Genomic DNA, 26,998 nt, shown 5'->3' on the forward strand with positions numbered 1-26,998 from the left:
TTCAGTGAGCACGATGGCACAGAGCCCATGGGGAGCACGGGGCTCCCTTTGCTGCTCCAACCCCTGGGCCACGCAAGGAGGAGTTCAGTTTTCTTTATCTCGGTCTCTGAAACTGAATGGTAAAAAAAAAAAGAAGAAGAAAGAAAATGAGAAAGAAAAAAAAAACTCCTTTTTCACTTGAGATTAAAGATGCATGAGCAGAATCGAGCAGGGCCGCGCGCCGCAGAGGCAGAGGCTTTGAAGGTGAGCGGAGAGCTCACAAATAAATCAATCTGCTGCCTCAGATCTGGGGCTGGGAGCAGAGCAGCGCCGGCCTTAAAGCCTGGGGCAAGCGGGGGGGCACGGCCCTTGGGCCACCATGGGATCTGCCCAGAGCTTGGACCAGGAGCAGTGTGGGGCAGGGCGATGTGGGGCAGGGTGGTGTGGGCTCTGCCCCCTGCCCCATGCTGATGGGGCCATGCTGTCCCTGCACTCAGTGCCCCAGCACAGCCCCGGAGGGACATTGCTCTGAGAGCTCTGCGTCGCTCCTCAAAGGAAGCAGCGTGCTCCTCAGCCTCTGCTGATAGCACCAGGCACTGCCCCAGCTTCCCTCTAATGGCAGCCGAGGAGCGACGTCTGTACTGTAACCGCTGAGAAACAAATTCCTCCTCGCCCCCAGAGAGAGCTGATTATCTCATGGTGCACGGCATCAGCAAATCCCTGTGGCACGGAGTGATGCTGATGTCACACAGCGCAGTGGTGCCCAGGAGCACGGTGCTGTCACCCCAATGGGAGCATCTCCCCACCCACTGCCCCACAGCTCTCCCCCAGGTCCCCCTGTCCCCATCAGCCTGTCCCGTTGTCCCAGGGGTGAGATGGCCTGTAGGGATCCATGGGCTCCATGGGCGCTGTGCCATCGTTAACGACCACGGTTAACGACCATGGCACCTCCGCTCCCCACCAACCAATGGAGCCAATCTGAGCCCACAGCCGCCTCCTGCGGTCCCTGTGAGAGGAGGGGATGGGATGGAGGGAACTAATGGAGTTCCCCGGAATGGATGTACATTCCCATTACACTTATGTGCAGAGTAATTGGCAGTAATGCAGAGATACGGGCAGTGTCGCTGCGGACCAGGCGGTGCTGGAGATGGATTATCCCCATCCGTCATTACCCGGGCGTCCCCGCGGCCGCTCCGATTGTAGAACACGATTTTAATAACCCCGGGAGGCAGGCATCATTTTTCTTTTGTCACTTAACAACGTGGCCTCATTCACCGCTACCACTGAACGCAAAGGAGGATTCATTTCTGGAGGAGGAAACGCGGAGCACCAGCGATGCTCTCCTCCCCACGGCATCCCCACGGCTCCCAGGGACCCACAGCCCCCAGCAGCACCAGCACCGTCCCCACGGCATCCACGGGTTTGGGGCACAATGGGGACAGCGGGCGGCTCGTGCAGGCACAGACGTCGGCTGTGGAAAAAGCCAGCAGTGGGAGATGGGCAAATCAAATTACAAGGCGGCTAATGAAAGTAATGGGGAATAAAGTGCTGCTGGAGGCGGCGTGGTCGGGTTCCCATTTCCGTGTGTCACTGCGTTTCAATTGGGGATGTTTATAGCCCCGCAGAAGCGGCGTTTAATTGCTCTTTGTGATGAGCCGAGGCGTGACAGAGCCTCTGCAGGGCTGGGTGCTGCGGGCACTGATCCCAGTGCTGGGAGTGCTCAGCGCTGGGTGCTCAGTGCTGGGTGCTCAGTGCTGGGTGCTCAGTGCTGGGGGTGCTCAGTGCTGGGTGCTCAGTGCTGGGGGTGCTCAGTGCTGGGGGTGCTCAGTGCTGGGTGCTCAGTGCTGGGTGCTCAGTGCTGGGTGCCCGTTTCTATGCAGCCACCGCCTGGGTGCACAGCCTCAGTCTGCAGCTATAGGCTGTGAGAGTTGTTTCTCTCCTGATAAAAGCTGATTTTTTCTTCTATGGTCGTCGGGGGTGATTGTGAAAGCAGGAAAACAACAGCGCTGTGCCTGCAGCCCCACTGCCGGGAGGTGCCCCGGTCCTCGATGTGCCATGGGGTGGTGACCCCGATGTGCCATGGGGCGATGTTCATGGGGAGAGGATGCACAGGGTGCAAGCGGGTCCTGCCTCACAGAGCATACCCAGGGGGTTCTTTGGAGAAATGGGGCAGAGAGCAATGGGGCAGGACACTGTGCACAGCTGGGCATCACAGGGGGAATGGATGGGGATGGAGATGGGAATGCAGGTGGGGAGAGGAGGGCTGGGCCTGGCTGCTGAGCATCACAGCAGGAATGTGGGACACTCAGGCACCGCTCTCCATGAATCCCACCAAAGCACTGGGGATCAGCTGCACCTGGCAGTACAGGGACCCCCCAGGTGGCACACACATGGCTCAGGCCCCTCCACATCCCTTTGGCATCCCATGGATTAGGGAAGAAGGATGGCAGTGGCCTGCGGCCCATTCCCCTCATGCCCCAGGGACCACCCGGATCCCTGCAACATGGAAAATTAATGATCCTGCCTCGTTAATTACAGCAGTGCATCAGGAGCTGCGTTGAAGGCCAGTCACCCTGACCCCAGCACTCCATGCACTTCTGATTTGTGTCCACGTGGCGGTGAGGAATGGGGCACTGCCCCAAAATGACACTGCAGATCTGCCCACACCCCAATCCCAGTGGGAACAAAAAGAACAGGTACCCCCAGAGTGAATGAATGAATGAATGAATGAAAGAATGAAAGAATGAATGAAGCCCTGGGGAGCCCATCTTCCCCCACCTGGGAGGGCTTGTTAGTGCTGCTAATGAAGCACCAGAGATGGGGCAGGGGGGAGGCAGCCCAGCCCAAACTGCAGAGGAGTGGGGAGGAGGTGGCCCAGGGAAACTGAGGCAGGAGGGGATGGGATCTCAGCACTGATGGAACCCCCCAGGATGGGGCAGCAGCCATCCCACAGTCCCTGGAGCATGGAGGCACCTTGGGAGCAGAGCTGCTGCCCCATTGCACTGCTCCAGTGGGTGCTGGGCTGCCCAGTCACAGTGGGGGCACTGCTGCCCCCACCCCATGTGTGGACCCATTGGGAGCACCCGGATCCAACCCTTGGTGCCGCCCGGTGCCCCCACACCGCCCCATCCCTCAGACAGCCCCGTGGGTGTAGGAGTGTGACTCAGTGCCAGAGGGGAACTGAGAGCAGTGTCACGGGGCCGCCCGACCCACATGCACCCCACGGAGAAGTGTCCGTGGATCCAAACCATGGGTGGGCATCCATGCACCCGGGGCTGGATGTGCACCCAACGTGTACAGCCCCATGGCTGCGTGTCCCCACCGATGTGTCCCCATCCCCAGCTCCGCGCAGCGCAGCTCCCGGTGTTGTGGTTGTTGTTGTTGTTGCCCATCTCAGCGCTCGCAGCTTTCGCCATCCCTCGCCGTTCCCACGGAGATGCCCGTGTTGCCATGGTTACCCCACCGCCATCCCAGCTGTAAACATCCCGCGCAGAGCACAGCTCCGTGCTGGAACCGGGGGTTGCCACACTTGGGGAAAGTGTCGCAAGTGCGGCTGTGGGAAACGGCCCCAGTGGGGCACAGCACCCGTGGGACCCCAGCACCCCCAGGCCCGGCCCTCGGAGGCACCCAGCTGGGTTTCTCCCCAGACATGTGAGCTTTGGGGCCACAGTCCTGCCTGGAAGGCAGAGCTGCGAGCAGGACCTGCAGCAGGAGGTGTCAGTGCAGTGGGATGGGGAGGTTTGGGGCTGGGGCTGCGGGGAGCAATGCTGTGAGCAGTCCCAGCCTCATGGTGGGCGATGCTGGGGGACCTGGGAGATGCTGGGGGCTCATGTCCTGTGCCCAGCACCCCGCAGCCCTTTGGGGAACACCACCGTGGGGACCTCATTCCTACGGCCCCATCCCAGCAGCCCCATCCCCATGGCTGGTTGCAGACAGGGTTGCGTGAGCACAAAACACGGCGTGTGCTGTGGGTCCCGTAGTAAACAGTTTGCACAACTGGCACCGTTGCGAAGGCCGTGGGTGCGTGGCGGGTTGGGCAATGCCTTGTTGACCCCTGAGATGTGGGTTTCCCCAGGGACGAGGTGGCACCAAGCCGGGCTGGCATTGTCCTGCAGTGGGGCATTGCCCAGGGCCAGGAGCTGCTGGCAACCCCAGCCCCAGCACTGGGCCTGTGGGCGGCATGGGGAGGGCAGCCCACGTCCCCCTGCCATGTATCCCTGCTGTGTCCCCCTGCGGTATCCCCGTGTCCTCCTGCTGCGTTGCCATATCCCCATGCCATGTCCCCACATCCCCCTGCCATGTCTCTTCGCTGTGACCCCCAGAGCAGTCCCACTGGCGGTGCCCCATCCTGCAGTGGGGCGGAGGACTGGGGCGGGGTGCCGCTCCCCCCGGGATGCGTGCGTGCCGCTCTCCTTCCTGCGGCGCAAGGCAGCCCAGCCTGCGGGGAAGTGTTTTGCAATCACCTCCTTCAGAGAGCAGCAATTAACGGCACTGGTTTTGAGGAACTAACGGCGAGTGCAGCATGCTGGCGAGCGGGCAGCGCACAGACAGCCACCGGGAGATGGAGAGCAGTAGCGGGAGCGGGTGGTGACGGCAGTACGACACAGAAGGCGTGGAGCAGAGGTAGGGATCGGGCACGGGGTGCACCTTGTCCATGTGTGTGGCTCTGCTGTCCCTGAGTGCTGGGGTGTCCGGGTGCCATATGAGGTGGCCGATGTCCTCCCCCTGCGCTGGGTGGAGGTGCCAGCGCAGGGCAGGAGCCCAGCACCAGGAGGATGCACTGGGACAGTGCAAGGAGAAGGGGAGAGCTGGCACTGGGACCGGCCGTGAGATGCAGAGAAGCGCAGGCAGCACCACGAGGCCCTGCAGAGCTGGCGGCCCCCCTGCAATGCCCTCATTCATCCGTTTCCCTCTGCCAGCTTATCTCTGCCGCACAACCTCGGCTCCTTGCTCGCTCCAACCACAAATCTCTCCAGCAGCGGCCGGCGATCCCTGCGATACGATCAGCTGCAGCACAGCGGGGCGCGGGGATCTCGTGCCACAGAACCGGGCAGTGCGGTGCCGGTGAGCGCGGTGTGCGGTGGGAGAGGCGGTTCTCCTCCGCCAACGCCCGGCAGCAACGGGCTGAGCCCTGACGCCAAGCCCCTTCCCCACTTGCTGCCCCCCGCTCCAGGTGATGCCCGGAGCACGGAGCAGAGCATGGCCAGGCGTGGTGCCAGGACCCCCCTGCTGCTGTGGCTCTCCCTGCTGCTGCTCCTCCGCCCGAGCGGTGAGTGAGGATCCGTCCCAGGATGGGGCTGTGCAGCTCTGCCCAACGCTCGGCTCTTCCCCTCTCGTGGGGCCCCGTGCAGGAAAGAGGCCCCCTCCATCCTGCACACTGTGGGGCTGTGACACATTTCCCCGCCTGCAGGGACCCAGCAGAGTGGGGCAGAGCTGGACTGCGCCTCGGTGGCCGTGGGCGCTCCAGTGGTGCCAATGGGATCAGCCATCACCGCGTCGTGCACCGTCCGCCGGGAGCGGTGCCGGGGGCTGGAGGACGGGCGGCCGCGCATCTCCTGGCTCCTGGACAGCGAGCCGATGGCTGGGAAGCAGCACCACGGCACCGGGGGCACTGAGGTGTCTGAGCTGAGCGTGCCGCAGCTCAACCGCACGCAGACCAAGCTGTGGTGCTGCGTGGAGTGGAACGGCACCAAGCAGCGGGTCGGCGTGGCCGAGGTCCGGGCAGGCTGTAAGTGCATGGCTGTGCAGCGCGCCCATCTGCTCTGCAGCGACGCAGCACTGCTGTTGGTGGCTGGGGGGCTGCTTTGGGGCTGTCCCATCTGGGGTGTGTTGTCCAGCTCCTCTCCCGGCCGCTCTCCCCAGACCCCCCCGGCAAGCCCTCCAATCTCAGCTGCCTGCTGGACCTTGGTGACTATGGGCTGACGTGCCGCTGGCAGCAGGGAACCGACGGCCACCTCCCCACCAACGTCACGCTCAAGTGTACCATGTAAGCCACATCCCAGGCCTCTCCCCCAGAAACCATCCCCACGTGGACTTCACCCTCTGCCCGAGCCCACCTCGTCCCCATAGCAGGAGCAGAGCCCCAGCGGTGACGGGCTGCACCCCACGAAAGGGACACAACCAGTGCACGGTGCCGCGGCGGCTGCTGCAGCTGTACCGCCCCATGGAGCTCTGGGTAACAGCCACCAACGCGCTGGGCACAGCCGAGTCGGAGCGGCTCCGCATCGACCCCATGGATGTGGGTGAGTGACAGAGATCAGGGACAGGGAAGCTAATTAGCGGTGAGAGAGGGACATTAGAGAGCCATTAAAGCATGCCGGGCTCGCAGGTCATGTTTTGCCATGATGAATGGCTTCAGGAGATGAATAGGTGCCATGGGCACGCTGCAGAGCCGCGCGGTGCGTGCCGGCGGGTTATGAGCCAGCAGTTGACCCGCTGCACTCCACTATTCTCTCCAGCAATTGATTACCCATTTATTCAGGAGGTCTATGAATAATACATCCAGCTCCCATCAACTATTTATTGGAGGAACCTTCCCGGGCAGTGTGAGGCTGTGCTGGGCAAGGGCTGCTCAGAGCAGCTCTGCATCCCTGCACCTCATTGCGCTCCATCTCCTGTCCCTCCCATGAACCCCTGTCCCCTGGCTCTCCCCGCAGCCAAGCTGGACCCCCCCACCCTGCAGAGCATCCACTCTGTGCCTCCCCAGACCGACTGCATCATCCTGTCCTGGACCATGTCCCCACGCAACGCGCACATGGAGCTGCGCTGTGAGCTGCGCTACCGTACCCCCGAGGACCCCTCCTGGGCTGTGGTGAGTGCTGATGGGGGCAGAACCAGACCCCCATTGCTGCTCCAGGTTCCCTGCCCTGGTTCCTGCGCCCCAGGGCTGTGGTATGGGGCTAGACACTGAGCCCAGCTGGGGCAGCCCCCACTTTTTGCTCCCCGGTGGAGGAAGTTGACAGCGGGACACACACAGTGACTCAAAGGGGATGGTTGTGGGGAAGGCAATGTTCCCCTTGGTGCTCCAACGCCCGGCATCAACCCCTATCTGGTTGCCCCCAGGTCACAGGTATCGCAGGCCATGCAGGCACTGTGCAGCACTGTGGGTTCCTCTTCGGGATGCTGTACCACTTCCAGATGCGGTGCCGGCGGGACTCGGCACGAGGCTACTGGAGCGAGTGGAGCGTGGGCAGGAACCACACCACCCATGAGAAAGGTGCGTGTGGGGGCACCAGGGATCCTGCCCACCCCTGGGCAGCGTGGCCATGGCAGCACCGCTACTCTCCTCTCATCCCTCTCGTCCCCCCACGCAGCCCCCACGGGGAAGCTGGACGCGTGGTGGAGCACCCGGCCAGCCGCGGGCAGGATGGAGGTGCAGCTCCGGTGGAAGGTGAGCACAGGTGGGCAGAGCTGGGCACAGCACAGCATCACTGTGGCACTGAGCATCCCTGGCATGCTCTGTGCTCTGTGCCCAGGCCCCACGGCGGCAGGAGGCGAACGGGCGTGTGCTGGGGTACCGGGTAGTCCTGGGGCCCAGGAGGAGAGGCAGGGAGCCACAAACTGTCTGCAACACCACCGATACCCAGTGTGACTTCACCGTGCCAGCGAGGATGTGGAAGGTCTATCTCTCAGCCTACAATGCCGCTGGCGAGTCAGCAGAGACCGAGGTCATCCTACTGGAGAGGAAAGGTGAGGAGGCACTGACCTCCCCACGAGGTGCAGAGCTATGGCACAGCCATGGCTGTGGGAGCGGGGCCGGGATGCTCTCCTCTGCCCTCACCCCAGCTGCTTGCTCCCTCACAGGTCAGCCTCTGGCCGGGCTCTGGGCTGTACCCAGGGGTGAGCGCAGCCTCTGGGTGCACTGGGAGGCAGCGCCAGTCCCAGCGGTTGCCTACGTGCTGGAGTGGCAGCAGGTGTCCTCAGAGCCTGGGCACTGCAGCACATGCTGGCAGTTGGAGCACAATGGGACCGCCACTGCCGCCCTCATCCAGGGTAAGCTGGGGGCTGCTGGGGGTCTCAGCCCTCCCGATGGGCTCTGCAGGGCTGCGAGTGCTGGGGCTGTCTTGTGCCTGCATCCAGGGCATGGCACAGGGTAGGCAGGCTGGCGACGTGGGGCTCTCAGCGGCCAGAGCCCCCAGACCTGCCGCCCTCCTCTGCTCTCTGTTGCAGACAGCATTGAGCCCTTCCAGCGGTATGACATCTCGGTGTACCCCCTCTACAAGGATGCCGTTGGGACACCTGCCCACATAGCAGCCTACTCCAAGCAGAAGGGTGCGTGTGCTTCTAGCAGCTGCCTGTTGGGTCCCAGAGGGCTCACCAACCCCATCCTTGCACCTCTGTGCCCATCATTTAGAGGCTGTGCAGAAGGGCTCAGTCCAGCTCTGCAACATGCCCAGTCTCATGTTTTGCTCCATTTCAGCACCATCCCACGCCCCAAAGCTCCACCTGAAAAGCATTGGCAAGTCCCAGGCCGAGCTCAGCTGGGAGCCGGTGGCCGTGGAGCTGCAGAACGGCTTTATCACCCACTACACTGTCTTCTGGGCCAACAGCACCACAGAGGTGTCCAGTGAGTCCTGTCCCCACTCCCTGCCCCACCTCAGTGCTGTGTGGGGATGCCAGCAGCCCCTGCCCCAGCCAGACCTGGAGGTGCCCAAGGCCGAGCTGTTGGGGTGCTGGGCAGCCTGGGGGGAGGTGTCCCTGATTGTGACCAAGCAGCAGAGCCACCCCAGCCTTTCCACCAGCCCCTGTGTCTCTCCAGATGCCGTTGTGAATTCCTCCCTCAGCTCCTTCACCATCCAGGACCTGAAGCCATCTACTCTCTACAAAGTGCACATCATGGCCTCTACGGCCGGCGGCAGCACCAATGGCACCAGCCTGACACTGGTGACCACAGTGCTAGGTGAGGCCGTGCTGGTGGGGATAGCACCATGTAGCAGAGGTGCCACTACTGTCCCCATGTCTGGAAGGGACACTTCTTGCTGTGACCCCTTCCCCCGCCTGCTTTCCAGATGACATCGAAATCCAGTTCCTCTTCTTGACCCTGGTGCTGGTCTTTGTCCTGCTCATCGTCCTGTTGATCTGCTTCCAGAAGAATGGGAGGTGAACACTGGGAGCTACGCTGCGAGGCTGGGATCTCTGCCCTATGCCAGGCAGCCCCAGCCATGGCCCTAGTGTGGCTGGTGGAAGAGGGGAGGGGACACCTCCTTCCCAAGGTTCCCCTGACCCCTTTCTGTCACCCACAGGGTGAAGCAGCAGTTCTGGCCCAGTGTCCCCGACCCAGCCAACAGCAGCCTGGGCACGTGGGTGCCGGCGGAGCAGGAGCCCCTGCAGGCCCCCGGCGTGAAGGAGCCTGGCCTGGTGACCATCTCCACTGTCACAGTGCTTGACAAGGCAGCGGGGAAGCAGGCCCCCACCTGGGGCAAGGAGTTCCCAGCCGAGCTCCCCGCCCTGCCCCAGCCCTACGTGCGGCAGCACGGCCCCAGCACACCGCAGGCCAACGCGGGGCTGGGGGCAGAGCCCGTGCAGTACGTGCAGGTGGTGGGGGGCAGCTCCCTGGGCCCGCAGCACGTCGCCCCGTGCCTCTACCTGCGCTCCAGCTCCACGCAGCCACTGCTCTCGGACCCCAGCCCTGAGCCCTACGAGAACCTCTGGTTCCGCAGGGCCGCCCCGAGCTGTGCCCGGGGGAGCCTGGAGGAGCCGCTCCTCGATTTCCCGCTGCTGCGGGGGCTGCGGGTGAACGGGGCCGAGGAGCTCCACGACTTCCAGCCCTGCTGAGCCCCGCCGCGGACCAAACCCAACCCCCTGTGCCAAGCCGGGCCTGGAGCCCCCCGCTGCCACTCCATGGGGCTGAAACCCCATAGGGGCCCTTCGCTGTCCCCCTCCCACCCTGCGGCTGCCCGTGGCTGCAGGCGCTCGGTGCCCCTGCTCTGCCCAGCAATAAACACAGAGGTTCTCAGATCACGGCTCGCGCTCCTCGGGGAGATTACGGGTAACGGGAATGGGGGGCACACGCGGGGCCCTAAGGGACTGCGGGGGGGGGGGGGGGGGTGGAACCAGAGTCGGCCCCGCCCCAATCGATGCGCTCGGCAATCGCTCGGCAATCGCTCGGCGGCACCGCCTGGGACAAGATGGCGGCGCCCACAGGCGCGGGCCCGTGAGGCGATGCTGGCGTTGGGCCGCGGCCTGGCGGGGGCGGCCCGTGGGGCCCTCACCGCACTGAGGATCGGCCGCGGGGCGGCTGGGGCTGGTGAGGGACGGAGGGGGGAGCAGGGAGGCGGGAAGGGCCTGGGTGTGGGGTGCTGGGAGAGGTCGGGCCTGCGGTGGAGCTGAGGGGGCTGGCTGGGCCTGCAGGGCCCGGGGGCTGGGGGAGGTGGGGTCTGACAACACCCACGGCTCTGCCTGGAGCACGGCCCCGAGGGCCTGGGGCTGCGGTGCAAGCGCGGCCGCTGTGTGGGAGAAGCGAGCTGAACGGGGCAGGGAGCAGGGAGCAGTGCTGGTGTCCGTGCCGTGCTGCTGCCAGCACCCACTCGGCGGCTGAGGGTAATGGAGCGGCATTCTGACTTGCATGTGAAATTAGCGGAATTATGAATCAGTTTAAGCCTTTTAAATGAGCACAGTTCAGGTGGGGAGCCCTCCAGGCTTGCTGGCAGCAGAACAGGTGTTGGTCATCTCTTCCTGCTAGTTCCTCTTTGGCACAGCTTAACGTTTGTTCCAGCACCACTCTGGGAGCCAACCTGGAGCTGCTCCTGGAGCAATATCTGTGGGACAAAATACCTGGACAGGTCGCCTTCTGGTCCAAGTACTCTGAGTAGTTTTCTAGTACAGACTGGTTAGCATTGAATCAGTACATAGGTAGAAAAGTGCAAACGATCTAATAAATTAGGAACGTGATTCAGTGGGCATGGTGCTGCAGGTTGGCGGTTGTGCTTGATGATCTTAGAGGTCTTTTCCAACCTTAATGATTCTGTGATTCTATGAAATCTTTCTTTTTTTTTTTCCATCAAGCTTGCAGTCCTTTTATTCAGACAGCAAGATGTTACGCTAGACCTGTGAGAAGAAGGTTGAAAGGTATGTCAGGACAAATGTATAGAGTAAAAATGATTCTAGGAACTTTATAAGGTCCCTTTGTGAACCTTTCTGTGCTTCTATAAGTAATTCCTTTTAAGCTCAAATGTTACTTAGAGAATTCAGCAGTTCATGAGTGTGTGTGTAGTACATTGCCGTCATTAGCAGGAGTCTCTGATCTCAGTGGACTGTATATCACATTGTAAATCTAGAGTGCTGAAGGCAAGAATCTGGACCCAATTTTATTAACTCAATTCCTGTCATCTCAGCTTCATCTCTTAAGTTCTTTGTTCTTGTTTGGAGCATTCTGTTTTCTTTGTGACACGTTTCCTCTGATTTAGTTGGCAACTATATTCAGAGCTCTGACTTTGTACTGCTGTTCCTCAAACGTGGATCTTTCCCTTATAGACATTCCCAGCCATTTGGATGATCTTCCTCCAACAATGATGAAGAAAGATTATGCCAATGTCCCAATAATAAATAGGTATGATACAGTGAAAGACCATGGTCAGTCTCTTCAGAACTTTGTATGTGGAACCTGTCACCTGCTCAGTAATTAACGTTCTGCTATCACTGGTGTGCACAGCAGTTGCAAAGTTGTTTTGAAAGTCAATTTGCTGAAGCAGCCTCTGACTAGCAGTGTGTTATGTTTCTGCTTACTTAACGTAAGATACACTGAGCATGTTTATCACAAGTGCTGGTTGCCCATATGTGTGGACTTTGTTGTCCACAGAAAAAGAAATAAAACTGATGTAATAGAAATAATAATCTTAGAAATAATCCAAGCCTGTCTTGAACTCAGGTGCTAAAGAGTATATAATTGAACAACTCAAAATGCATGACTGCTTCTAAAATTTGGGCTTAGAGTTTTGCATTTGCATGCTTTCATTCTAGTACTGCTCATGTGTGGTGCATGGAGAGCCCCCAGTGGTGTGAATGAGACTTTCACAGACCTTTGAAAAAGCCAGTCTTAAAAGTCATCGTTTTGTCCTTGGCTACTTAACTTGGTGGTTAGACTTTAGCATCCAGTTCGTGTGCAGCGTTGTTTTGAGATTTGATAAGACTTCATTGTGACTTGAAATACTCCATGCTGTTCTTTCCAGGGCAGCAAAACTAATTGATGTTTCTGTGATCTTCACCATTATTTTTATTAGGAATACAAAAACAGTTTATGTCTGACATGTTTGGGAGGGAAGGAGAGTTGCTGTAAACTTGTAGAATAAGTTGAGAAAAAATTAATGTGTTCTGAAAACCCAACTTTGTGTTGTTTTACTTGGTTTCTAAGGTTCTAAGACTGATCTGCCTTTTCCTTGCAGTGTTGATGACGTAGTGAAAAGGTTATTGTCACTGGAAATGGCAAACCAGGTTAGTTTCATTGCACTTGTATAACAATTAGATGGTTTAGCAAACACATTCGTGTAAGACTTACCTATATTGTTAAACGCCCTACATTTACTTTCTAAATGTTACTCAGTAACTGCAGCTGTGGGGCTTTTAAATACATGAGGGTAATAAGTCTTGCATGCTCTTGAAGTTTATTCTGGAGTCTTCTTTTTGAAAGTAAATGCATATTAAAATAAGAGAATAAAGTATCAGACAATCACAGGAGGAGATGCAGCTATGTTACATTACTGCTGAGGGTTGGGCTGCGTTACAGGAAGGGGTACATGGATGTTCTTCAAATGACTTTTATTTTTTGTACGCCCAGAAAGCAAGTAAGCAAATCAGAAGGGCATCATGAAGATCTTATCGTTTCTTGCTGCTTTCCACTTAAGCTTAAAAAAAAAAATGCAAAAAGTAAAGGTTACTGCTATGTGAGATCAGCTTCAGTTCTGTGTCTTGGGCTCATGAGAGTAGCGGGGCCTCTTCAACACTCTTCCCTTGCAACTCTGGGAGGAAGGGCGTGCCTGGACTCTTAGTTTGAACAAAGGTGATTCTGTTTTCTGCTGAAATCTTTCTGTGCTCCCTCCCTGCTGTGCTTTTTTTTTTTTTGCAGCACTTCATTCGCCTTTTGTGGTGGACATGGAATAAAGCTACAAAGTCTTTACCTGGGCATTTGGGAAAAGATTTGGGATGGCTCAGACATAGAGTGTTCCTCAGAAAGTGACAAGTTCTTTTGTTATTCACAGAGGGAGAAAATGAAGATAAAGATACAGCAGCTGGTAGAGAAGGTCAGGAGGTCTCCCAGTGACAACGGCTCCTTTGAGGTGCAAAGTAAGTCAGAAGAAACAGAACCATATTGTTGGCAGATGGTAGTTCACTTTGCTTTTATTAAGCTGTTCCCACCCCATCACTTCAAGTTTCCTGTAGCAACTAGGAGAATCTCTTTTAGGAGAGCACCTGGGAGGCAGGTGGACCTGCTCCGGGCTTGGGAATGTTGCCAGGCAATGCATGCACTCACGGACAGAGGGAGCAATTTGAGTAAGTTGTTAGAGGTGCTGAAGACATCCAAAAGGTGCCATGGAAACTCAGGTTGCTGCCTGCTGACTGTGGGGAAATTTTGTCTCTATTTGTCTGTACAAGAAAAGGTCTTTGCTGGATGTGTTAGAAAGTCACTTTAGTCTTTATGGTACTATCATGTCATCATTCAGTGTGATGTGAAACTGCCCCTTTTATCAGTATTTGCTCATAAGGGAGTCTTTTATGGTTCTGCTTCGTGTGGGTAGAGTGAGGCTTCTCTGAAATAGTCTGTGCTGCTGCAGACCTTTCACAGTGATGTACGTCTGTCACTTTTGTTTCCGTGGCTTCTGCACCTGCAGCATTCCAGCTATGACTGAATTGGGCACAAAAAGAAAAGCGAATGGCAGAACTTTAGCTGAAAGATCGCTCTCTGAGTTTGGAAACAGATTTTTTTTTTCCTGCCTATATACAGCTTTTTTTTTTTTCCCTGGAATCATAAAGGATGGGGGAAGAGCCAGGACAGGGTTGCTGCAGAACTGTTCACTTGACAGTATAATAATTTCCATAATTTTTGAAGGGATTCATTAATCTCCTCCCTATAAAATACCTAGCCTTGCACTAAAGCTTAATGTAGTTTGGCAACATTTTCCACATTGCACCTGTAAAAGAGATTACTGAAACAAAATGATAGATTCAGCCATGGAAACTGGATTTCTGTCTTCATAGGCAAGCTCTGTCTGAAGCACAGGGCAAAGATGAAGGCCGTACTGCTGTGTAAAATCAGCAGCGTTTAAATGAGGCGAGGGGCCTGCCTTACAGAGAAATCTGTATGGTGGGTTATTGAAATTGCAACTTCTAATCAGGCAGCTTTATAATGATAATAGTCCTTACCTGAGTTCGTGTACGTTGCATTTTGTGTTGTGTTTACCATTTACTCAGAAGGCCGTGCAGTAATGTTTGCTGTTGTGCAGTGGGTACCCATAAGAACAGCAGTGTTCTGCTGCTGGTAATTTGAAGGGAATGCAGATGATACTGTCTCACTCTGGAAAGCTGCTGCTCTCACACAGCTCCTTACGTCTGTCCTTTACAGCTGCTATACTGACTGCCAAGATACGCACTTTTGAGGAACATCTTCAGAGGCATCCCAAGGTAACTATCAGTAATTTGAGCCCACACATCTGAGACAGCAGCTGTTCAGATTGTTTTCTGAGCTGAGAACAAAAGGATTTTAATGCTGGGGATTATGGCTTTCCTAAGATGGTCTATAAAATAGCAGTAACTGCTCCTTGTTGTCAGTCTGGGAAGCTGCTGGCTCAATCGCAGCTACATTTGCACCGACTGAAATGTGGTATGTATTCTTTATTGGTTACTGGATTGTTGGAGATGGCTGAGCAGATACATTGGAGCAGAGCTCAGCTAAATCTGCAGATAAGGTTTCATTGCTTAGTTGTCAGCATAACTAATGTGATCACTTCAGCCGTATTGTCCCTCTGTTCTGCTTTTAAAAATATTTGGTGGACAGGACTGTGTTAATGTCATAATGGCCATTTTCCTATCTAAAACTACATGGGTTCGAAGCCCAAATGCAAAACATCACAAGTGTAATTTTATGAACAAGATCTATTGAAGATTCCTAATGCTGTGGAAAAAGTAAGGAGCAGATTCATCAACCATGTTTGAAAAAAGTTCATAATTATTAGCTTATCATCAAAGTTTGAGGGGTAAAACAGAAGAGAATTCGGTTTAAAGAACACAGAAGTTGTACCAAATGTTTCAGCAGAGAAGAGCTTTTAAAAGTACGTGGATTGAGCCTATTTTTAGATGAATTGCTCCTAAAGTATAGGGAGATTGCTTCCATGAGAGAGAGCCTTGAATGGCATGGACCAAGCTATGCATATTCTCTTCCAAAGAGCAAATCAAACTGTCAAATAGAGCCAAGTCAGATTTTATTTTCGCATTTAAATTCTGGGGGGGGGGGGGGGGGGGGGGGGGGGGGGGGGGGGGGAAGTATGTCCAGAAATAACACAGGGTCTTACATGTTTCAGGGGAAGTGGAGCTTTTAGCCAGTAGACTTCCACCACATTCCTTGCCTCCAAGACATTGAAGCTTGGAGAAAGCAATTTCACTGAAAAGTAAATGAAGTCTTCCTGAATCTTCTTGTAGTGACCTAATGTTCTTGCAATATCTGCTAAGAAAAATTGCTCTCAGATACTGTCCTTAACCTGATTGTGTCCTTTTAGCCATAATCTGGTCTGTTCTAAGTAATTTATTGGGATGGAAGCACAATCTATCTGCAATCGAGTGAACATTAAGTCTTTTGCAGGATAAAAATAACCGTCGTCGCATGCTGATGGCCATGGATCGCCGGAATAAACTGCTTGCATATCTTCGCCGTGTCCGCTACGATGTCTTTGAAAACACCTGCAAGCAGCTGAACATCCAGTATACACCACGCCCTGCATATTCCAGAAGGGTCACCAAGCGCTGGCTTGTTAAGAAGGCTTTCTGTGTCAAGGTATGGAGCGAGCCAGAGAAAAAGCTCTATAGCTGGAGCAGAAAAAATCACATCATAGAGGGCATAGTTAAAACAGATAGCTGACAGAAGCTGATCGATAGAAGTCCTTCAAATCAATGTTTTGAATTTGAGGAGACAGTGATAATATAATGTCTGTAGAGTTCAGCATTGAGCTCTGTGGAAGGTGGTTACACTGCGGGCAGTGAAGCACATACTGAGGATGTGCTTAAGAACCTCAAGCTGAGCTGCTAGTTTGCACAGAAATGTATGATTCAATGCAGCTTTTCCTCAAAGGTAATAGGTAAAAATGTTAAATATGATGGCAGTTTCAGAACAGAAATGTGGATGTGGCCGTTGTCTGTTCTCATTTACTCTGAATATATTGATGTAACTGAGCAGAATCAAAAAGCTCAACAACGCCAAATACTAAATTTCAAACCAATAAAATTATAAGTAAGAGACTAGATAGCTACAGCTCAGTACCTCAGAATGGTATCCTAAATAACAGGCTACTTGCAGACCCCTAGGAAGACGGGAAGGAGCTGATCTCACTGGAGCACACTGCACGCCTTCTGGCCTCTGCTGCAGGAACTCGGACCCGCGCTGTGTGTTGCAGCGAGCAGTGGTGGTGGAGTGGCTGTGGTGGGCAACAGACACCTCTGTCCTTCCCTTTCTCCCACATTTTTACCTTCTTTCTGCAGGTTTTCCAGGAGGCGCAGAAGCTGAAAGCAGAGGGGCTGATGAAGAGAAGTAAGAGGAAAATGAGACCCAAAGCTGCAAAGGAGAAGCAGGCGCAGAGCGAGGGGACACCTGTGTAGCAGCACACTGGGACTGTGGTACAGCCAGCCTCTTCAAAAATAAAGAGCTCCCAAAAGGCGCGTGCCCTCTTTGCTTGTGTGCGTGCGTGATCCGCACCGTGTGAGTACCCGAAATAGTGCAATGAGTGATTGTGTTTCAGAGGTTTATATTGATTAGCTGATTGTTCATCAGATTATGTCCTGAGCTGTTTTTTCTGTGCTGAGAGAAGTTCTGGGGTGTTGTCGGTGCCTTCGCAAAGGCAATGATGTCTTCAAGTGACAGGGAGGTGAGGCTCTGGCACAGGTTGCCCAGAGAAGCTGTGGGTGCCCCATACCTGGGAGGTGCACGAGGCCGGGTGGGATGGGGCCCTGGGCTGCCTGAGCTGGTGGGGGGCAGTGCTGCCCAATAGCCAGCTCCTGCAGCGCTCCAGCAAACCCGAGTTCCCTGCAGCAGTCGCGCGGATCCTTGCCCGGGGTGAGCGCGCAAAGCCCTGCGGCTAGCTCATTTATAATTGCTATAAAAACATTTAATGGCAGTCATTCCACCCTCACCCAGTGAGCGGCGCAGCGCAGCGCTCAGCACAACCCCCCACCTGCCAAGACGGCGCCTCCTGATTGGTCGCGCTGCTGCCGGCAAGACGGCGCCTTCCGATTGGCTGAGCCGTTGCCTGGTGACGGCGGCTGGCGGCTAGCGACGGGCGCCATGTCGACGCGAACGCTGCCGCTGCTGTTCCTCAACCTAGGCGGAGAGATGCTGTACATCCTGGACCAGCGGCTGCGCGCCCAGAGCATACCCGGCGAGAAGGCCCGCAAAGGTGAGCGGCCCCGTTCGAGGCCCCGCCGAGCCCCGGCTGCCCGCGTCGGGTCTGTGGGGCGGGGGCCGGGCCGGGCCGAGGCCCTTAAGGGGCCGCGCGTTGGGGCCAGGCTGCGGCCTCCCCCGAGCTGCAGCGGGCCGTGAGGAGAAGAGGACGGGCTCTGGAAGCACTGAGCAGCAGGGCTGGTCCACAGCAGGCAGCCGAGTGCCCCTGCCTCACTGCTCCTGTCAGGCTGCTGCCAAACCAGCAAAGAGATCTGTTGTTCCTTCTCACGTGGTCGGTTTCTTGGTAATAACTTCCTTAGTAATGCAGGAATGGGCACAGATATGCTCACCGTGGAAGGACAGAGGCATAGAACACTTCAGTGTGTCCTCAGAAGGAACCCTGGGGACATGGTTTCCTCCCCACGGTGTCACAGCTCTGTCACAGAAGTTGGTCACATGTGTTTCCATTGCCTGAAAATAAAGCCCTCTAAGTTATATAAATTTCACGATGTTTTTGTAGTAGTTGGCTGTTGGAAGGTGTTACTGAAGGTAATTTGTGAGAGGCAGACAGTAGGATAGAGCTGGCTGTGCTCAGGAGGGGATCTGGCACTCTGCCCTCCCTGCTGCTGGTTGTACAGCTTTCCGTTTATAGCTCAGTCTAAACTCAGCCGTGTGTGGTGAATATCTGGGCAGCTGAATGAGGTCTGCACCATCCCTGCATGTATTTTGTATTAAAAAAAAAAAAAAGGCATTCTACTCTTTTACTGAGATGTCGTCTTCACTGATGTGTTTCTTCATGCTTAAAACTGTTCACTGAAATATTGTTCACTAATAAGTGCAAAAAAAAAAAAAAAACAGCTGAAAACTTTCCAAGCTAAAGGCAGACCACACTAAGTGTCAGTCAAGGGTGAAATTTTTAGCTCTGTTGAAGCACCAGGACTTTTCCAAAGGAAGAACAGGGTTTCATCTTTTGTGTGTCCCTTGAAAGTGAAAGATGCCAAGTAGCAGAAGGGCATCAGGTAACAGCAGAGTTCTTTCTCACTAAGCACAAAAAGCTGATGAGAAAATGCGGATGAGAAAAATCAAAGACCGCTAGTTAGATTTTTTTTTTCTCTTTATTTCTTTTACCCTCCTTGAAACTCCCGTTCTTACTTCTTGAACTGATGTTTTTGTTTTGTATGCTTCGTGTAGATGAATGGACAGATGTGGACAGGAAACGAGGTACTGTAACCTTCTGGCTGCATGCAGTCGACAACACCACTACATGCACACATGAGGCTCGTTGTACGTGAACACACTGTATGCTGTTCTGCAGCCCTCCAGTGATGGTGTCGGGGAGGAGTGATGTTCTTTAGAAGACACTTTAACTATAAATAGGGAATATTTTCCAATCATGTCTCTTAAAAACAAAATAAAGGCATTTTTTTAAATTTAATCGAGGCGAAATAGCTCATAACCTTTTATCATGGTGGTTTTTCTAGCCCAAACGATACTCATGCTTTGCTAACATCGTATCAATGCGAGCAAATAGTTGTGTCAGCACTGTGAAGTTTGCTTTTCTGCCTACTGGCAGGAATACTACCTATAATGCATTTCTCTTAAGAGATTTCTAATTCACTGTTTAGGGTTTTGAAGAATGAACTCCAGGAGAGATTTGAGGCATTTCCATCCAGCTGCTTACCCATCCCTGCCAGTGGTCACCATCCTTGCAGCAGAGCGATCACAAAGGAGCATGTATCCACGCTTCAGCCAAGCTCATCTTGACTTAAATTATCACTGGGGATGGGTTTGAGCTCAGGTTCTGCAGTGGCAGAGCTGAAGTGTGAGTGTGATTTCCTCCTAGACTGCCTGGAAATGGTGGCCTGCAGGGAAGAGGTGCTGGATGAGAAAGTAAATCTCTTAAACGATCACATTTTTTTCTACCAGGTGAACACTAGTAGAGCTGCCAGTGTCTTTAAGCAGCTCTCTTTTAAGAGAGGTCAGGGTTATGATTTGTTTTTTGTTTTTTCAAAACAAGTCATTTGTGCGTTTTGAACATTTAAGATAAATACTGAAGGTAAATACTAATACCTTGGAGTTATCCCCCAATTCTTTGCTACCGTTGCATGCTGTTTCTAAGAACGTGCTTTTCCAGCGTTTAATATCTCAGAAGTATAAAAGATTCCACGTTCCTCTTTTGTCACATCCAAAATGGAGATAAGTTTTATAAAATGCTGCTTTATCATATTTGGATGGTAAAGGCACAGAGATAGGTCTCTTGTTGACAAATCAGCGTTTCTTGTGGGAGAAAAAAACCCAGTCTGTGAGTGCTGCTCTTAGGGTGATCTCTGAAACGTGGCCGTAGAGCAGCCTGCACAACCTACGGCTGGAGATAAAGGCAGCCAGCAAGGCACTGCCTGCATCAGCTGTGTTAGGAGCTAGAGCCCTACTGCAAACAGAGTGTGTGACTGCTTCGGACTCGTACCATTCCCTTCACTGTCTTGAGTGTCCTTGGAGAAGCATGAGCACAATCCAGACGTAAAGACTGCAGTCCCATGTCATGCATACGAGCCGTGTTCTGCGAGGGCGCAGTAGACGTTGAAATGTGTACGTCTGCAGTGACATGACACGTGCGGGTGAAAACCGCTGTAATCCTCAGCTTATCTTTTGTCCATTGCATTGTCTGTACTCGGTTTCCCTCTCCCCACCCCAGTTGATGAAATCCCTCTCTGCTAAATTGCTTTTTCTGCTATGTTGCTTGGTGTGCCATTACCCCTGAGCTAACACTCCTTTCTTTTTTATTTTCCATGGTTAGAACGGTGTAAGTATGTCCTTAGGGATTGCCTATGCTCCGAGATCTCTGCGCTGTGTCATTATCAAGTGTACCTCGTGAGGTTTGCCCTTCACTGTGATATTTTATGTCTTTCTCAGTGATTTTCATAGCCAATACAAGAGATTTTAATTTAAGAAGATAATCTTCGAGGCTTCTCATACGGTTAATACAGTTGTTCTGATTCCATTCTGAATATCTCCCAGCTGCAGTTGCATACTGTGAGATTGTTTGTCTCCTGGCAGTGTTGGTTATGAGTGACTCTCCTAAGATGGAGAAGTCTTTGTGCAGACAACACATGTGGGAAACTTAAAATATTTTCCTTGATTGCAGTGTAAGGCAGAAGTTCTTATTTTTGTCATAATTGATTACATGCAAAATTGAATATTTAATAATCATTGTGTTTGATTTTCTCCATTGGAAGAAGTGAGGATTTTTGCATCACGCTGCAGGTAGAGGTTGTTTTGTGACCAGTTTATCTGAAAAGAGTGGAAGAGGAGGGAATAATTTCCCATTTGTAACGAGGCTTATTTTTAATCCACACTTCAGAAGGCACTTGCCCTCTAGAAAGCAGCTGTCAGCGTCCAGGTGCTCAGTATCTATGACATACCTAGCAGTGTTCCCTAGGTAATAATCATCTAAGAAAAGATGAAGTGAGTGGTACATTAACTTTGCTTTGCTTTTTTGTTGTTGCTTCCCTTGAGATGTCTCTAATCCATAAGAATTAGCTATCATTACAAGCTTCAGTAGCAGTGATCTGCTTAGGGAAATTCATGCTTGTACAATAATCTCTGTGAATTGAAATTGATTTTTTTTCAGTGTTTTTTGATAGAGAAATAAATGTTTGTTTATGGTAACACTGTAGAATGCATCAGATATATGATAAAGGCATCGAATCCAGCAGGAAAGCTGAGGTGCTGCGTCTGCTTGAATCACTGCAAAAATGTTCTCTATCTTCTTTGCATGAAAAGCTTGTGAAGCAGAGCACAGACCTTACATTCAGTTCTCCTGATGCCCACCTAGCCTTCAGTAAGTCATGTAACCATGCCACCTCTAAATTCATACTTCAGAATGAAGCACTAGTAAGGAAGTGCAGAGTTCTTCACTGTTGAACTGTGCCCATATTCTCAGCTTCTGGCTGGCCCTGCACGGGTTGTGGCCTTAAATACCTGTCAGCTGTAATCTGGTTAACACAAATTCAAGGGACTTCAGATCATTCCAGAGCTTCTGTTTAGAAGGGAAAAACAGACTGACAGTGTTAAAGACAAAAAGGGAACAGGGAGAGAGAGTTAGCTATGGTTTGTAAAATAAATAAATAAAAATAAAAATAAAAAAAATCCAGACTGATGCAAAACAGTCTTCCTAGGAAGCAGAACTGTAGCTTTTCCAGATAATACATGCCAGCATAGCCTGTAAACAAAATTATTTAAAAAGAGGAAAGTGCTAGCTGTTGCTGTAAAAACAAGACAACAAACTCAGCCTTATTCCCACTGGAAAACAAGGTTTGTTGTCTGCAGCTCAGAAACATTTCTGCCTCAGGGGACAGTCGGCAGAAATCATGCTGCTTGCTTAGAACAACATGGCACCGAGAGAAGTGCCTGAATTAAGGCATGATGTTCCCCATCCTGCTCCTGGTGTGGCTCTGCACCCGCTCCTCACGGTAAGTGTTGTGTGAGCCCTCAGAGCCGTCAGCATCCAGGCTCTCCGTGTGGAAGGATGAGGTGAGCGTTGTGTTTCTGAAGCAGAAACAGATACTCTCTGTCTTTACAGTTATGAATGACATCATCACAACCATGTTCAATAAAAAATTTATGGACGAGCTGTTTAAACCACAGGAACTCTATTCCAAGAAAGCTCTGAGAACTGTGTATGACCGGCTAGCTCATGCTTCAATCATGAGGCTGAACCAGGCAAGCATGGATAAGGTAAAACAGTGATCTGTGTGGTCCTTGCTGTGCTGTACTTCAATGCTGCTCTTCACAGGTTGCTGTAATTCGGAAGCATGTTGTTACAAACCTCTTTCCATTTCATTTCTTTGTGAAAATGGCTCTAAGCTGAGACAACTTGGAGAAAAACTGTAGTAGTCTCAAATAATTCAGCACTTTAAGTGGAAATACTGTGTTTTGAGTTTAATACATAAGTGATTTTTAAGAGGTTCAGTAAGCACTCATCAGATTTTTTATATATAAAAAGTCTATACATATATATATGTAAATATATATACATTTCTGTGTTGACACTCACTGTTTTGCAATTACAGGCAGAAGAACTCTTGCCTGCAAACAGTATACCTGGTGGTAAAAGAAAAAAGTTACAGGAACTTGCTTACCTGTCAGAGCTATACCCTGGTGTCAGTATTGTTGAAATTGCCAGTAGTCTTAAAGACTGCTGGAGAGACCAACAGGAGGGACAGCAGTGTCATCACAGAGGTGTTATTTTCTTGGGAAACAAAGATGGTATATAATAAACAAAGATATAATATAATAAACAAATAAAAATGGTTTATTCACCCTTAAGCAGGTGCTGAAAGAAAAAAAAAAATATGTAGAACCCTTTCTGCACAAGCATGGAACTGTTGCTGTGTGTGTTGCGATGGAACAAACATCTCCCATGTTACTTTGCAGCTGTATGACCTCATGACCATGGCTTTCAAGTACCAAGTCCTGCTGTGTCCCCGGCCCAAAGACATCCTGCTGGTCACATTCAATCACCTGGATGCCATCAAAGATTTCATCTGCGATTCCCCCGGCATTCTGAACCAAGTGGATGAAACTTTCCGACAGCTGATTGAAGTAAGAATGCTTAGCAAAATGCTGGAATACACGGAGAGATTTTCCTCTTCCAAGTTGGTCTCAGAGACTAACTGCTGCATCGGGCAGTGCCCCATCGAGCAGCCCCCGTACAGCTCCGCGTATCAAGCGTGGATTCAGTGGCACGGTGCCCTTACAACGCCTCACCTTGGGGTGTTTCTCTTCCAGATGTACAGCTGTCTCTCTGCTGGTGAATTTCAGCTGATCAGGCAGACACTCCTCATTTTTTTTCAAGACATGCACATAAGGGTAAGAGTCCAATAAAACTGGTCGGTTAGAACAGGAGGAGGTTTGACCGTGGTTAGAGTATGAAGGTGTCCCGTGATAATCACACTACGTTTGGTTTTGTCACTTACGCTTTTCGGTCATCTCGATGCGGTTGTAATTTCAGTCTTCGTAATTTCACGCACTGAGCACATCTCATACAATAATACTGAATAATTCTAAGATGTTCTGAAAAAAAAAACTCCTAATTACCTGTTTGTTTCAAAGGTGACTGTGTAGAATAATTCCTGATTCAGGTTTTCATTAGTGTATGTATTTTCGTAGACGCTTGATATGGAACTAAGTGTCTCAAGCGTGAGGCTGCGGGCCTTGATACTCTAAATAAATTGATCATACTCAAATGCATGAAGAGAACACTTTTCATATTGGATCAAGTGTGACTGTCCCCTGGACTACAGTTACACATTACTGGCTTCTGCCCAGATCAGTCTTTATGCACATCAGAATCTCTAGGAAACCAATCCCAGTCTAGGCAGAAAGACTTCAGAGAACGTGGAACAGAAGACATGTAACTGATTTTCTAGAGGATGAAATATTCTTTTGCAGGTCTCTATCTTTCTGAAGGATAAAGTGCAAAACTCTAATGGTCGCTTTGTGCTGCCGATATCAGGCCCTGTTCCTTGGGGTACAGAAGTGCCAGGACTCATCAGGTGAATACTGTTTGCAGTGCCTTGCATGTGTGGCTGCTCAGCAAGGAGCACTTAGTGCCAGATGTGTAATGGGAATCAAGCTTAGAGTGTCACTCAAGTTGCGTGGATAGCTGAACCTCCAGTAAGTTACTGGTAGGGCAAGGTTTGGGATGAAGTCACCCAGCAATGAGATACTAACCACGTGTCTGGCATTCCCTATTCCAGTAAATTAGCTATTAGTCATTTATCCTTTAAAATAGGTATTTACCTGTGTACAGAATGGGGTTTTATTCTCCCCTTTTTTTTTTTTTTTTTTATGTGTACAGAATGGGGTTTTATTCTCCCCTTTTTTTTTTTTTTTTTTTGTACAGTAAGCAAATGGAATCAATACTGAAAATCAGTAATAGATGGATTAAATATGTTTCAATAATGGATTGTTTTTAAGGATGTTCAATTGCAATGGAGATGAAGTTAAAAGAACCGAGTTCACCACTGCTGGAAATTATGTCACTCCACAAAGGGAAGGATCTTTTGAACTTTATGGAGACAGAGTCCTCAAACTTGGAACAAATATGTAAGTCATTTTTGTCCTACATAGAAACATGAAGTAAACACTAATAATGGATTTGTTCAGAAGCATGTCTTCAGTCTTGTAGATTTATTTTCTGCATCTTTGGCATTATCAGCTAGCTTGACTGCTTTACAAAGTGACTGCCTTAAAACAAAACACATGGATAAATGTGTGTAAACAGCTGTGGGAAAGAGACAGAGTTTGATTCATGACTATAGCAGAGCTGAAAATAGTGTTCTCATTGTGTACCGCATGTTCTGTGAAATGGAATTTAGGTTTAATTGCATTCAAGGAATTATTTTTTTTCCTTCATGTTTGTCATAGATAATTTTTCCATTTTCAGAATAAGAGTCAATAATGTTTGTTCTGACAGCTTTGTTGCTTACATGTTTTAATGCCACAATACCCTGTAAAACTGGACTGTAACCTCTCCTCTCAGTAGCTTACAGTCTTCAGAAAGAACATCCTGAAGCCATATTTAGGTCCTGTGCTGCTCCCTTCTATTTCTGTATCACAAATAAATAACAGGTTGGTTTTCCTGGTGTGTTCTTCTCTCTAGGTACAGTGTCAGTCGGCCGGCAGAGACGCACACGTCAGGATCATCCAAAACCTTGGCATCCAGTACAAAGGTCAATGTTTTTCTGATGCTGTCACTGGTAAAACTCGTGTCCCCAGCATCAGTGTGTGTCAGTAAGTCCTGCAGGTGGTCACACACAGTACAGTGGTTTCCTCCGGGCAGTTTCACCACACCCATCAGATTTTACATTCTGTTTCCCCCATCTCTTAATAGCTGGGGTCACTGGATCAAGCACTCACGCTGACCTTCTCCAACTCATTCACTAGACAGCTGCACTATCTTTTCTGTTGTTTATCTCCTTTCTCATATAACAGTAACCATCATTTTCGTCTGCACTTCGGGTGTACCTGTTTACTTGTTTCTCTCCAAGCCTCAGCCATTCTCCATGACCCCATCTGAGTGAGGCTATGGGCACGTTTTCCTAAATAATTGTAGACACAAGCTGATGAAGTGGCCTACTGAAATCTTGCTTCCTCTTTCAATTTCTTCAGAAAACAGGAAGCTGGGTTTGCTGATTTCTCAGCTCTTTGATTTAGCTGGAAAACTGTCCTGTCCTGGGTCTCTAAATCCAAGCAACCATCTTAAATATATGACTGATAACAATGAGTTGTATGTACAGTCTGTATCACTAATGATACATAAATGTGTTTCTGTATATTGATGTAATATTAGAATATATTAACGTTGTTAGTCCTCTTTTTTCCTGGTAATCTGACCAACGAACCTATGCTGTTTTCTGCAGGAGAATATAGTCCCTAACCCTCTTGCTAAAGAAGAACTGAACTTCTTGGCCAGGCTGCTGGGAGGGCTGGAGATCAAGAAACCTGGTGGCAGCGAGACAGGATTTCGACTGAATTTATTCACAACAGATGAAGAAGAAGAGTATGCTCAAGCTGGTTCTGTTCTGGGGTTTGTGTTTTAGTGACATGTGGACAAGTCCTGGAGACTGAAGCTTAACAGCTCCAGGGACAGTATAGCAGCCTTTTTAGTATTTTCTTATCCAGGTCCAGACATTCCCTGCAGGATGAAAAGAGGAGCAGTTTATCTTTTTTTTTTTTTTTAAAGACTCAGCAAGGAAAGGGATTTCTGCTCCTAGTTTGTCTGTGATGCAGGGTCTCGTACTGCCTTCAGGTGAGGCTGGCAGTCACTGGCAGTGACAATCTGGGCTGAGGTCCTGTCACAGTTCAGATGTGGGTTCCAGATAGGCTGGAGCACGGCAGCCCCCTCCTGGCACGGAGGTATTTCCACTGCTCTACATTTAGCATCAAACAACCGAAAGCAGGGATAAATCTCCAAAATGGGATCAGCATCCCAGTCTGCCTGGTAGAAACAGGAATGCTGCCTACATTTCTCATCTGTGGGAGCCTCAGGAACGCTTACCACTTTCTTGCATGGACCAACGAAAAACACTACTGCCCTCTGTGGTATGGGTGGGATGTGACGGTACGACATCGCATTAAGCACTCTTCATATTTTCAATCCAGACAGGCGGCGCTGACAAGACCTGAGGAGTTATCTTACAAGGTTGTGAACATAGAAGCCACTGAGGTACGTATACTGCAATTCACTTAGACTAATCGCTCCTCCTCCGCTACGAAAAGAGCTTTACCCAGCGCCGAGGCTGAGCCTGTGTCTCCTCCGCGCAGGAGCCGGCGCGGCGGGCGGAGCTGGCCCGCATCCTGGGGGACCTGGAGGTGGCCGAGCCGTGCGCGGAGAGCTGCGGGAAGGGCGAGGACCTGCTGGCACTGATGGACGGGCTATGA

At 51.4% G+C, this 26,998-nt stretch overlaps 3 protein-coding genes across 12 annotated transcripts; all 3 read left to right on the forward strand.

Moving 5' to 3' along the window:
- On the forward strand, positions 3,756–9,936 carry CSF3R (colony stimulating factor 3 receptor). 7 transcript variants are annotated; one of them, XM_021375653.1, is made up of 16 exons: positions 3,756–4,602; positions 4,899–5,043; positions 5,153–5,248; positions 5,390–5,707; positions 5,842–5,965; positions 6,052–6,221; positions 6,636–6,790; positions 7,042–7,195; positions 7,293–7,369; positions 7,455–7,668; positions 7,783–7,971; positions 8,149–8,250; positions 8,399–8,545; positions 8,738–8,878; positions 8,988–9,078; positions 9,222–9,936. In XM_021375653.1, the coding sequence occupies exons 3-16, from the start codon at positions 5,179–5,181 to the stop codon at positions 9,751–9,753; spliced, it is 2,484 nt and encodes an 827-aa protein (XP_021231328.1). In that variant the 5' UTR covers positions 3,756–4,602; positions 4,899–5,043; positions 5,153–5,178; the 3' UTR covers positions 9,754–9,936. The 7 variants fall into 7 exon arrangements, with proteins under 7 accessions (XP_021231328.1, XP_021231323.1, XP_021231326.1 ...); XM_021375648.1 differs by having other exon boundaries at positions 3,762–4,602; positions 5,122–5,248; positions 6,049–6,221; XM_021375651.1 differs by having other exon boundaries at positions 3,762–4,602; positions 4,956–5,043; positions 5,122–5,248; positions 6,049–6,221.
- MRPS15 (mitochondrial ribosomal protein S15) lies at positions 10,068–16,836 on the forward strand. Its single transcript, XM_021375469.1, has 8 exons — positions 10,068–10,225; positions 10,984–11,046; positions 11,452–11,527; positions 12,360–12,408; positions 13,173–13,257; positions 14,534–14,592; positions 15,767–15,958; positions 16,660–16,836. The coding sequence occupies exons 1-8, from the start codon at positions 10,141–10,143 to the stop codon at positions 16,774–16,776; spliced, it is 726 nt and encodes a 241-aa protein (XP_021231144.1). The 5' UTR covers positions 10,068–10,140; the 3' UTR covers positions 16,777–16,836.
- On the forward strand, positions 16,989–26,998 carry OSCP1 (organic solute carrier partner 1). 4 transcript variants are annotated; one of them, XM_021375468.1, is made up of 11 exons: positions 16,989–17,570; positions 18,746–18,775; positions 22,134–22,288; positions 22,988–23,155; positions 23,342–23,422; positions 24,005–24,108; positions 24,533–24,661; positions 25,218–25,287; positions 25,978–26,117; positions 26,720–26,783; positions 26,882–26,998. In XM_021375468.1, the coding sequence occupies exons 1-11, from the start codon at positions 17,459–17,461 to the stop codon at positions 26,996–26,998; spliced, it is 1,170 nt and encodes a 389-aa protein (XP_021231143.1). In that variant the 5' UTR covers positions 16,989–17,458. The 4 variants fall into 4 exon arrangements, with proteins under 4 accessions (XP_021231143.1, XP_021231140.1, XP_021231141.1 ...); XM_021375466.1 differs by lacking the exon at positions 18,746–18,775 and adding an exon at positions 21,903–22,023 and having other exon boundaries at positions 17,431–17,570; XM_021375467.1 differs by lacking the exon at positions 18,746–18,775 and adding an exon at positions 21,881–22,023 and having other exon boundaries at positions 17,440–17,570.

Source organism: Numida meleagris, chromosome 22 (assembly GCF_002078875.1).
Source record: "Numida meleagris isolate 19003 breed g44 Domestic line chromosome 22, NumMel1.0, whole genome shotgun sequence".
NCBI lineage: Eukaryota > Metazoa > Chordata > Aves > Galliformes > Numididae > Numida > Numida meleagris.

Bases quoted from the DNA above. Each gene is read 5' to 3' on its own strand.
- MRPS15 (XM_021375469.1), top strand. From the start codon at position 10,141: ATGCTGGCGTTGGGCCGCGGCCTGGCGGGGGCGGCCCGTGGGGCCCTC. The intron at 11,047-11,451 runs GTATGTCAGGAC...TTTCCCTTATAG, and splicing joins TGTGAGAAGAAGGTTGAAAG to ACATTCCCAGCCATTTGGAT. The intron at 13,258-14,533 runs GTAAGTCAGAAG...TGTCCTTTACAG, and splicing joins CGGCTCCTTTGAGGTGCAAA to CTGCTATACTGACTGCCAAG.
- CSF3R (XM_021375648.1), top strand. From the start codon at position 5,179: ATGGCCAGGCGTGGTGCCAGGACCCCCCTGCTGCTGTGGCTCTCCCTG. The intron at 5,966-6,048 runs GTAAGCCACATC...TCGTCCCCATAG, and splicing joins GTCACGCTCAAGTGTACCAT to CAGGAGCAGAGCCCCAGCGG. The intron at 8,546-8,737 runs GTGAGTCCTGTC...GTGTCTCTCCAG, and splicing joins CAGCACCACAGAGGTGTCCA to ATGCCGTTGTGAATTCCTCC.
- OSCP1 (XM_021375468.1), top strand. From the start codon at position 17,459: ATGTCGACGCGAACGCTGCCGCTGCTGTTCCTCAACCTAGGCGGAGAG. The intron at 22,289-22,987 runs GTAAAACAGTGA...GTTACTTTGCAG, and splicing joins ACCAGGCAAGCATGGATAAG to CTGTATGACCTCATGACCAT. The intron at 24,109-24,532 runs GTGAATACTGTT...ATTGTTTTTAAG, and splicing joins GAAGTGCCAGGACTCATCAG to GATGTTCAATTGCAATGGAG.